The sequence below is a fragment of the Anser brachyrhynchus genome, assembly GCF_964034855.1.
Source record: "Anser brachyrhynchus genome assembly, chromosome: 1".
Lineage (NCBI taxonomy): Eukaryota > Metazoa > Chordata > Aves > Anseriformes > Anatidae > Anser > Anser brachyrhynchus.
Window position 1 is genome coordinate 48,440,128 of NC_137694.1, and position 12,142 is coordinate 48,452,269.

At 42.1% G+C, this 12,142-nt stretch overlaps 1 protein-coding gene and 1 long non-coding RNA gene across 4 annotated transcripts in view; one reads left to right on the plus strand and one right to left on the minus strand.

Annotated features, from left to right (window-relative positions):
- Window positions 1-12,142, minus strand: part of CRADD (CARD and death domain containing adaptor protein) — a 76,507-nt gene that overhangs the window by 62,836 nt on the left and 1,529 nt on the right. For 2 of the 3 annotated variants that reach the window (XM_080589312.1, XM_080589314.1), the window contains exon 2: window positions 9,878-10,183. In XM_080589312.1, the coding sequence (XP_080445438.1) occupies window positions 9,878-10,175 (298 nt within the window). In that variant the 5' untranslated portion in view covers window positions 10,176-10,183. Of the gene's footprint in view, window positions 1-9,877; window positions 10,184-10,303; window positions 10,383-12,142 lie in introns of all 3 variants that reach the window. The other variant, XM_080589313.1, reaches the window with a different exon arrangement.
- Window positions 4,646-7,323, plus strand: LOC308194055. Its single transcript, XR_013950213.1, has 2 exons — window positions 4,646-5,448; window positions 6,625-7,323. It is a non-coding gene; the product is annotated as an uncharacterized lncRNA (long non-coding RNA).

The window sequence follows — 12,142 nt, forward strand, 5'->3', positions numbered from 1 at the left end:
TATCCTCTCTCTTCCTGGGGCTTAGATATGTTTCTTTCAACTGCTGGGAAGTGCTTTAGTGTGATACAAATTCAAGTCTCTCTCTCGAAGTGCCACAAATTTACTGGAGTTGAAGGGCCCAGTGGTCACATGCAGCAGAGGTGTGCTCTCAAGGGAAGTTTCTTTGAGGCTAGCCACACGGCAGCCTCCCCACAGCAGGGCCATGCAAGTATTCAGCTGTTCCAGCACGGAGCCACAACACGAGGGACTGGAAGCCCCCTCCTTCAGAGGGGCCCTCTCCACAGCACCACCAGACAAAATGGAGGTATATGCTCCTTGTCCTGCCACCAGCGGCTGACGGAGGCTGCTCGGCCCCGCAGGTAGCGCAGAGAATCCCAGTGGAGGCAGCCCAGCAGGCAATGCGGCTGGAGAAACACCTCACCTTGCCACACCAAACACCTCACCTTGCCACACCATGTGCCCCAAGGCAAGCAGCCATCAGGAGGTGGGAGGCCTGGGACGTGCCCTGCGTGCTGCAGGCACTCGGTAAAAGCTGCAGCGCCCAGGGGACCTGGCTGCGGGCACAGCCAGCAGCCCAGCGAGAAGGACTGAAGGCTTCCCATTCTGGGATCCGGGTGCCTGCCAAGTGCAATGCCCCCGTAATCCTGCGTTGGTTTCTACTGTGGAACAGCCCGCCAGCATTTCTAGCTGTAACCTCAGGTTGCTTTCAAAACAAGCGCTTTGCAGGTGAACGTGTTAGGTCCCCGGTGAGCACATGAAACAAGGGGATTAGGAGAGCATTCTGCAACCCTGACTGCAGGAATCACCGTTCAAGGCCAGGAAGAAGAAACTAATCTCTCACGGGACGTGGCATAACTGGATCACAGAGAAATACATGACTTATTAATTAAGCAAGAGTGGAGTAAGAATGAAGAAAATATCTCTTTGAAGAGCTGAAAGAATACCGCCATCAACTCCAGTAAACAGAATCACACTGGAATAAATACTTTCTTTACACAGACCTACTAGAAAGCACTGATTTACCTTTTGTTCCAGCTTTCCTTTCTCAGCAGTTAATTGGCTGAGGATTCGCATAGCCCTGCTTAAAGGCAGCACTGGCTGCCCATTTCGGAAGCCCCAGGGCTGGCAAGGACTCCATTAACCCTTTACCTGTTTGAAGTTACGCAAAGCTCTTCCACTCAGTCACAGCACACCTACTACAGAGATCCAAAAACTGAAACAGGCTGTTCATTAAAAAGCTCAGCACATCATTAACTACAAATGAAAGGTAAGACTTTCAAAAGCATCAGCACAGGACTAAAATTGCCTTCTTTAAAGCCAAAGGGAGCTTACCCTTGACCTTGAAGGGTGGGGGGCTGGGTTAACTTTGAGCACTTTTGCAAATCCCAGGCAAGGTGGTGAAACACTAAGATTAAGAAGGCTGCCAGAAGGAGTGGTGTACTAATGGCAAATTATTCCCCTTGACCTGATGCATTAATGCTTATTTCCCGCACACACAAACTGTGTAATATAAATCAAATCAACTCCTTCTCTAAATGTAGATTGGAAGAAACACTGAAGCTTCACTTCAGTTCATAGCACTGCGAAACAGAGATGTTTATCAAACACATGTACAACTTCTTGTCGACATGTGCGGGAACACAAACCTATTTACAGACAAAGAGAGCAGGGAGAAAACTTTAAAAAGAAAATCTGAATGTATAATGGAACAATGGTTCAATGGCTAAAAAAAGCAACAAGACTGGTTTTCTGTTTACACAGACAATTGCCAAATAGATAAAAATTGGCTTTACAAGTCTTGTATACAGAATCTTAAATCTAACAAGATAAAGTGCAGCTGCATCCCTCTGAAGTTACAATGAATGCTGCTTGGTTGCTCTAATTCTTATTCACATAAACATATATGACCAAAACCAAGTGAACAAATCTGCAAAGAAAGCTTAGTTGAGTATGGCAAAGCAGGGAGGACTTTCAGATACAACCACCATAAATAATTAACTGTATCTTAGAGAAGCTTTCTGACCTTTGTCATACAAGTGACATTTCCAAGTGAGAAGGAAGTCACATCACTGCTGATCTTCTCAGTCAACAGGCAAAATGCCATAGCACATGGGGTCTGAACTAGTAATAGCTTTTCAGCTGCAGAAGTGACGTTGCTTTGAAGGACGAGACATAGTGTCAGCGTAGGGAGGAGAGCAGTGTATCCATTCCTTCAGTGGAGAGAACATTTCAGTCATCAGTGGTAAGATCACCAGTGTCCTTGATCGTCAAGTTACCGGTGGTCCTAGTCTAGTCACCAGGGCCTGGCCCATGACCTTAGAGAAGCCAGGCTTTCACTGTGAGGCACTAGTTAACATTTTTACTGACTCTGGACAGCTATGCAGCCACCGCAACACATGCAGGCTAAGGTGGGTGTGTTTGTTTTTCAGTTTCTTCTTAAAAACAGACTTAACAGTCTTATTTTATAAAAGACAATAGATTTCCCCCCACAATGGGAATACCAAGATTATACAAGCATTTCCAGAGAAAGCTCCAAGGCAATTCTGGAGGTGTAAAAATACAAGCTGGACAGCTCTGAAGGAAAATATCCATGAAGAAAAATTTTGTGAAAAGTAGTCTAATAATGCTTAAGTAGGAACTTCTCTCAGTTACTCTGAAGCAAATATTAGTGTGTGCCTATAGACATCAAGAAGCATTAATTAGTATCAACAGAATGCCTATACTGATAACATAATGCAAAAATAACAGCTACATCTTTTTTTTAAAAAAAAAATTTATAACTGGCTTTATCAAGCTGTAGGATCAGGCCCTTAGTAGGGCATTTCCCTTCTGTTCCAGAAAACAATGATTATTGTCTGCACAAAGCATTTTCAATGGTTCCCATGCCACATTCAGAGACAAGACCAACAGTGGGAAGCTGGCAATAATTAACAAAAGATTTCAAGGATCATAGAGGACTGCAGCTATGCATGGTTTTGGAAATATAAAACGCTGGTAAGATTTTATCATGCCATGATGCAAGTTAAGGAGGAAAATGGACAGAGAATTGATTAATTAACTACTGACCACCACCCTTTGAGCCCAGTGGTCCAGCTTTTATCCACTTACCATGCAGTCCACCCATTCAGACCATACTTTCCCAACTGGAATGCTAAGAGACTGTGTGGAAAGCCTTGGTTAACTCAAACTAAACAAAATCTATTCCTGTCATCCACAGAGGTAGGCATTTTATCAGAAGCTCAGTTGGAAGTTCCCCTTACAGCCAAACCAACCTCCTGCCATGCCTATTTTTTTTTGTGTGCACATAGGAATGGGCTCTTTTCGTGCTTTGAAGATGTTTTCCTTGATGATCAGTCAGGTCTCCTGGGTGCTTTTGTCCTTCAGAACTTTATCCTACAGTGTTCAATCGACCAATTTCACAAACAAGGTGAAGTCCATGATCTTTGCTCTGCTACATGCCTTCCTTACTTCTCTCGGGATCTTAAACTTCAGTGCTGCGTGGTAACTGCAGCCAAGACTGACATTAACAATCACAGCCCTAAACAGTTGCTCATCTGTGAGTAGCAAGGCCAGCAGAGCACCTCCCTTAGTCCATCTAGGCCACTCATCAATATATTGTCCCTTCTGCACTCGAAAGATCTCCTGGATTGTACTACTGTGTCACATTTCCAGTAAGTACCAGGGTGCTTAAAATTCCCTTAGAACCAGGGCCTGCAACAGAAGTGCTCTTTTAAGAAGGCTTCATAGCATATTCGGAAAACTCAATTTGGAAGAGACCTCAGGTCTCCTGTCCAACCTCATGTGCAAAGCAGGGTCAGCTTGAAATCAGGCCACGTTGCTCAGCATCCTATCCAGCTGGGTCTTGAAAACCTCCAAGGATGAAGACTGCTCATCCTCTCTGTGTCTCTGTTCCACTTCTTGACTGTCCTTACCATGAAAAAATTTCTCCTCGTAGCCAGTCAGTACCTCCCATTTCAACTAACACCCATCATCTCTCATCTTCCCACCATGCGTTGCTGAGAAGATCCTGCCTCTGCCTTTTCTTGATAGTCTCTTTGGAGGCATTGGAAAGCTGCTATCAGGTTCCTCCAAAGCTTTCTCCTTCCAGGCTCTGCCTCCTTTTGATCAGACAGTCTAACAACAGATGCCACCACAATGCCTCCTGCTGAGCTCCGAATCTGGTCCTCACCCACACGGTCTTGACCAGCCTGTTGCCCGGACAAGAGCAAAGCTCTTTCCATTCAAGACTCCTGCACAGGCTCTTCCCCTTGAACGGCAGGATGGAGAACATCGCTTAGGCTCCATCCCTTCACTCTGGATCACTGAGCCCCACAATCATCCTCAATCTGCTGAAGTATTACTAGTGCCCACGTGAAAGAATAGCAAAGTCTGATGATTAGACAGGTCTTGGTAATTTCTCTGATATCCCAGATCCAGTCCCTGGGGAAGCAGCAAGCCTCACAAGTCATCAGGTCTGGTCAGCAGATGGACGTCTCCATTCCCTGTTACCCATTGCTTGTTCCTAGTGGCACTGGTTATGAGTAGCTGTTGATCAGGTGCAGCTGGCCCAAACACCTCTCTTGACAGAAGTCACTCCTCCTCTCCTGTTTTCAGGGCACGATACATTTTATTAAATCTTTACCAAGTATGATTATATCCTTCTGTTAACTTATATGAAAGAGACTAGACAGGAAACTACAGTTCTTATCAGCGGTGCCTATGATTTAGGATTCTCAAAGTGAAAAACTTAAACGTAAGCAGCATAAACACAGCTGCTTATGAACACGGCAAAAAAGCAACAAAGAAAATACTCCTTAAACTATAAAAAAATAATAAAAATCTTACAGTCATATGTACATTAAAAGTGAAATATATACGCAGAACACTCTGCAGAACCAGGGAAGTTGATTACTTGTCCGTATCACGATGTATGCTGTTTATTGAGTGTGTGCGAAGACCTTTAATGCCAGACTTCACAGATCTCACTGCGGTCACGAACAAAGCCAAAGCCATAAATGTAACACCTGATTTTCAGGGGAGATGGGAATATGGAAAAGTGTTTGGGAAATTCTCCTGCAAAGATGGAACTGAATCTCTCAAGAGAACTAGAGAACATTTTCTACAGCCTCCAGGCACTGGGATGTGGCACAGGGGCATTCCTTCATCTCCAGGTCAGTCCAGTGTGGCCAAGACTGCTAAGCCCATCCCTTTCCTTCATGGGAGGAAACTCCCTCTTCTGTCACTGGACTATACAAGAGAGGGGAGGGAAACAGAAGAAAGAAAAAAACACCCTCTTCTGTCCACCATTTTAGAGAGAGAAAAGGAATTTCTCAGCTGCTCTCCTATCTGACATCCAAATGGAAAAGGCAAGAGACCAGGCTGTTTCCTCATTGCATTAGAGGTGAGAGGAAGCAGGATAGGAAGAGGTCAGGAAGCAGCCAACAAAAGGTAAGAAGAGATGTTAAACTTCCCCATGTCCTAAAGCTGCTGCATTTGAATCAGAATTCTTAGAAATCTACAACCCAGCTGTGGAAAAGGACTTTGGTAAAGCTGGGGGGGAGGGGGGAAGGCTTTCTCAGCGAAAGTACTTGTTTTGCTTTCTTTTGCATTTGCATGCTTCATCCAAAGTATTACACAACATGAAGCTTTACAGAACTATACAAAAACATGCACTCCACATGTGGCCAGGGAAAGACCCAGTCCCACCAAAATCTGTTCAAAATAAAAAGCCTCACCCAAGTCTAACAGGATCCTAATGCAGACTGCTGAGTATTTACCACAGCAACAAAAAAAAAAAAAAAAAAGAAAAAGAAATCATGCCTTAGAAAATATTCTTTGCTTGTTGTGACAAAAGAGCTTTTCCAAGATGATTCTGTAACTCCATGCCCCAAATTCACTAACGTTTGCCAGGATAGCAACGGCTGCTGCAGAATTCCACTGGCAAATGCTGTATCTCACATTTTTCTCTTTCTCAATATGCTGTGATTTCCTGTGGAGTGGAGAAATAATCTATACTACAAAGAGGTGCAGTACTAACACTCTTAGAAGTAAATAATTTTACAGCAACATAAAGTATATATAGAAATACAATACTTGAGTGAAGAAATTCCTGAGCAAAGAGAGATTAGAAAAACACTCTGATAAACAAATGCCTTCAAAGCTTACATTATTTTACTCAGTGCAAAAAATATTGGGTAACTGTGTGCTGTTCCTAGAAAGAATGGAATTTTGTTGCCAACAGCTGTAGTTTATCAGAGGAATTATAATACTATATTGAAGATTTATGCTCCTGACAAAGGCATAAAGTTATCCAAACTAGGGCAGAAAAAACAATAGTCTTCTAATGAACCAGACGCTATTTTTGTTAACTCTTACTACAGCAGAAGTTATGATCTTCAAAAACAGACGCTCACAACTGTGGTTGATCTTTACGATGATTCGTAAGTCCTGCAATAACACTATACATAGGGTGAACTGTTTTATCACAGGTTCTTAAACAAGCAAGAAACACACCCTTATCCTACTGGAATCGATTAAAGTCACAAATATTTACCTCCAAAGCACATGACTAAGTTTTCTTCCTGACATTTTTGGAACTTACAGTTATGTTTCCCCTACCTTAAGAAAAGGTTTCCTCAAGATGTGCCACCTGCCATCTGACAGGACCATACGAGACAGGACAAAAGTGACCCTAGTCTAAAGGCTGCTCGGTGCATAAAGTAAACAAGCAAGGGGAAGCAACCTTGGGTCTCTTTGCTGCACTTATATGGACAGAAGTAGCCCTACCTGCCTGCACGTCACGCTCCTGATTCCAGTGGAAACTGTTCCTCATGCTCTGCAGGATTAGGGTCTTCTGTGCTCCTCGTAACTACAGTAGCTAACAGCATATAGAACTATTATTTTTAAGTCAAACTGATATTAAGCAATAAAACTCAGGATGTCAAAGCTTTTAAGGCTCATTTATTTGCAAGCAGCCAAACAGCATACCCTGGGTTGAACCATGGGCCAATTTACAGTTACGCTTTGTGCTGTTCTGTGAACATCACACCACGTTACACAAATTGTGAATCGACAAATCCATCGCCTTAAAACAATTTGCCCAAAGCCTCACGATGAGTCAGTGGCAGCATCTTGTTTATGTCTCAGACTTTGGCTTCCATTTCATAGCTGCTCAGTCCACCAGATCATAATTGCACTGCATCACCAAAAATGTTTTTATTTATGTTCTTCTGAAAGTCCTGTTTACTTTGGTTGTTTTTGTTTGTTTGCTTGTTTTGCTTTTACTAGGGGAAGAAAATAAATTAAAAAGCTTCTTAACAATTACAGTTGTGATTTTTTTTAAAAAAACTGGGAACCGACAAACTATATTTCTCAGCTGATCCACAGAAAAGATAGAAAGCCTGATCTATTTGAACCAAATGCACAATAATCCAAAGGCCTACAGAGAAAAATCACTGTGCAAGTGCCAGAGTTTTCACGTACAGATAAAGTAATAGTATACCTGTACTGACTTTAAAAATACTACTTGTAGTCAGTAAGAAGTGAAAGACTTCAAAATAAAACCCTCCTTCAAGGAACAACTTGCCACCGGTCCTTAATCCTGCAGAAGATCTGCAAAAACTGAGAATATTTTGCTTGAGTAAACAGAATTTTAATTGAGCATAAACAAGTGAACAGCAGGCATGTGATTTCCATAAGTATGCATGATTGGAAGGAATAAAGACTTAAAAATCTGGGGCCATGAAACCAATTTCAATTTTAAAAGTCTTATGGTTTAAAAAAAGGTAGCATGTACATAGAAGGGTCTTTTCATTACAAATGGATTCTTTAAAACAAATTGCCAGTGACAAATCACCATTTATAAGAATTGTTTCCAATAAGGTAGAAGTTATCTAGCATGGCACTAAAGAATACATTTAATTTTAAGCATGCTTACTGTTTTATTAGAGCCAATGGCTTTTTCCATGCTTAAAGCCAAGCATATGCTCAAGTACTCTGGTGAGACAAAAGCTTACAAGTTTGTTGTTTAGAATGCAAAGCGAGGCTTTTTATCCCAAACCACATTTTCTTGCATGTAATCAGCCGTGATGATGTCACCATAGTTTCCAATTCATTTCAGGGCACACTCATCATTTATTAGGACCCAGATGGTGCTCTCTTTCTCTGGCTTCTAAAGAATATGCCCAAATATTAAAACAGACTTGGCTATCTGCCCCTTATCCTGTTCTTACACTCTGCATTGCCACAGTAAAAATAACAGTAACCTTTGATCTAATCTGGAAATCTTCTCTAATTTAAACACACGATTTGGCAACATCAAGTACAGTCAACCCACTCGAAACCAGAGAACCTGACATGCGTAAATACAGCACGTTAATCACAATATATCGGGAACAAGCAATCCACAAAACAGTCAAAAGAATAAAAGCAGAAACAATTTTTCTAGTAACAAAATAAGGGACCTTGACTGTACTTGATGGCTGTGTGTGTTTTTGTGGAACTGTAAGGATTATTCAACAGCTTAACTGGCAATTAACAAACACACGCTGATTTGTAAGGCAAATAAAGAGCATGACAGGATCTGTCATAACAGCAACATCTTTCAACACCACAAGTTTGTGTTGTGCTGACAGCTCACGGTGTTTTCACCCATGGGCAGCACACAATATTTGGTCTCCAAAAAGTTCTGAAAATTATTTACCATCCCTGCAGCTGTGGAGCAAGCGTAAGGCAATCTCCACAGAGGCCCAACAGAGCGATAAGCTGTTGTGATATTCCATAAAAATGTCCTAAGGTAAAATAATGCCACATGTGTCCAGCAGATCTTGACAAAACATTCTTGAGTGCGCAGCTAATTCAGACGCAGGTGCACATGATGTTCAACAGTCCTGAGTCACACATCTTCCCAAGCTTAGAGACTCATGCAAAGCACACTGACACTGGAAAAATCACACATCACGAGCATCATAATATGACCAAATCCAAATGGGGTGGGGGGAGGCTTGGAGGGGAAGGAAGGAAGGTTAGTGAGAAATAATGTTCCCAAATGAGAACTCCTTCACTATTTAACTATCATTACCTACTGCTATTTAACAACTAATGCATGCTGTAAGAAAATAGGGCAAGAAAAACGTATTTTAAGCAGTCTTCTTGACTTGAAAACAGGTCAATAATTGCATGCACGTATTGGTAAAGAACCCACTTTGGAATCAAATCCAGAAAACTCGTTTTAGAACTACATTTAAATTTCAGAAAAACAGGGATTCGACTAAATAAGATTTTAAAACATCCACTAGGTTAACTCCTAAACTTTTTGTAATACTAAGCAAGAGCTAGTAATTTTGGTGGTAATAATACTAGACATTTGCACTCCAATAAACACAATAAACCACATAATTCTAAATTAGTATATGCTACTAAATAAATTAAAACAGCATTAAAATCATAACAATGAAGTTAAGTAAATAAAAATTCTGTCAGTCCAGAAACAAAACACCATAAAACATATATAAAGCACACATTAATCAGGTATGGATGGTGAAGAGACCGCTGTTCAGCTAGTGAAAATTACTTTTTATAGCCCATTCCCTTTGTAGTAATGGAGCGTGGGTCCTCCTACATCTCAAACTCTCCAAAGGCAGCTGTAGAAGAGCTGCTGTCTCCCCACATCCAGAAACTCAGGCTTGCTTACACCCCAAACTTTGCAACGCTTCCTGGCATCTGGCTGGTTCCAGGAAATTCAGGCTGTGCGCCGTGGTGCTATCACGCTCCGTATCTATACGATGCATGACTTGAAATTACCGGTATGTTCAATACTTTCAAAACCACAGCTCGAGAATAAGCTTGGAAACACCAGCAACAACAACCCTGGCCTTACCTGCAGGATCTTGTACTGTCATTTCCTTACGCTTCGCCTTCAACTTGTCTTTGACCCACGGGAACTCCTGTAAGGACTCCAAGAATGCATCAAAAGCTTTGGGTCCTCTAGTAGGGAGAATATCAAGGAGCATCATGGTTTTCCTTTGACTTGTGGTTTGGGATTTTATCTCTTGAACGTGACTGTCTGTGAGAATCCCTTCTTGGTAGAGATACTGAATAACCAGTCCATCCACCAGCACCTCTGTACAGAGCTCCAGGCGCAGGGAGCGTAAAAGCTGCTTGTCTCTGGCATCCATTTGGCAACCTAGAGCATGAGTAAAGGGGAAAGCATGGAGATTAAAATACTTCAACCCTGAACATCCAGAAGTGATGTCTGATACCCAATAACCTTTAGAAAAAAAATGCCAGACTCAGAATCACCAACCTGGGAAGACTGCTCATGGTCCCCACCATCTTCTCTCTGCTCAGATTACGCTGTCTGACAAGCTAAAACGCAGCCATTTCTGGGAAACATTAGACAGGAAGAGAAGCTTTGGCATTGTGAAGACCAGTGCTTGGCTGGAATAAAAACCTTGCCAAAACACCCCACTCGCTAACTGGTCAAGGTCCACACCAAAGCAGCTGGAACGTTTGCCAGTCCAAAAAAGACTCTATCCCCAGAAAGTTAGAGAGATGTCACGCGACCTGTCCCCAGTGTCTGAGACGTGGCGGCTGCTCTTTTCCTGCAGCAGTGCAAAAGCAGCAGCAGGACTGCGAGGCGCAGCGCAGCCAGCCGGCAGCAGAGCCAGCAGGTAGCTCTGGCCTGCGCAATACATTTTAACTGTAGCCAGGGTGGAAACGTACCTCGTGCACCAGGTTGCCCTCTCCCCTCACTCATCCTGGAAGGCTGTTCTAGAAATCGACAGATCTGATGATGAGAAATCGTCCCCAAATTTCCATCTTAAATTTATTCACCTTCTATTTATAGGCGTTTTTGCTGCCAATACTGTTCTTTAGCTTAGACAGCTCCTCTCCCTCGCTGGTATTTGCCCTTCTAATGTGTTTATAGGAAGCAGTCGGGTGCCGTCTGCCAGCTTCCATTTCACTTGACTAACACTCTGACTAGACAAAAGCTGGAAAAGATGCATTTTATAGCCACTCTGCAGAAGACGAATCAAGGTCCAGAGAGACCAAGCAGCCCATCCAAGATCACATCAGGACTCAGTGCCAGAGCTAGGAACTGAATCAAGATGTCTAGTCTAGTTCTTAATGACAAACATATCCCCAGGACCATTAATGGCACTTGAAAAGGAAAATTACTTAGTAATACAATTAAATACTTTCTCATGACTAAATCAAGAAGTCAAAAAAAATGTAGCAGGTGTTGAATGTGATTACTAAGAGAATTTCTGGTGATTCAGCTAGAAGCTGCTGTACTAACAGCCTGACCTTGCAGGAACTGCACTTCATTCAGCTTAAGGACACAGGGAGAGATCAGGGTTATCAAAGCTTTTGTAAGAGACCTAAAGTCTTTATATTGTCAGAGATGCTTACTGACTCCCAAGACAAAAAAAAATAATATGTACTAGAATTAAAAAAAAAAAACACCTTGTAATCAAGTACCATTAATAGTTCTCTTAGTTAAAAGCATACTAATAATTTGAGAGCTCTTGTAACTTCATTTCATTGTTTGCAGGTAGTTATGCCTGGCCTACTACATGACCTAAATTATTTTTGCTAACTTTTGTAATGGGTTCCATAATTTAGAACAGTACGTATGACTGTGCAGAAAGGTAATAGTTGCCTCTGATGACAAAAGTTATTTTTGTATAATTAGATCTTATTATATTAAACATTAGTATTTCATTTTATATAAATGAAAATATATATGAAATATATAAATGAAAAAGAAAATGAAAGACAAGCCTACACGGCCTGACTGTTGAAATTTAGGGCAGGTAATCAACAGAACATATAGGCACATAAATGGCATTCTGGACAGAATGCAGGAGCCTATGGCCAAAAGAAAGAGACTGGAAAACCCCATCTGTGGCTCCCCCTGATAAAGGCACTTTCTGAAAATGCTTTCCCTGAGTGCTGAAAGCAGTGCTGGATGGCAGCTTCCCAGGAGGTTACCCAGTACGTGTCTCTGTGCTGATCTGAATTTTGAGGTGCTCACCTTCTGTCTGGGGTCATCTCGGAATTGAACAGCAGCTCTCCTGGCACATGTCCTTTAAAAGGCCTAGCTTGCTAGGCATAGCTCAAACATCAAACTCTGACACGG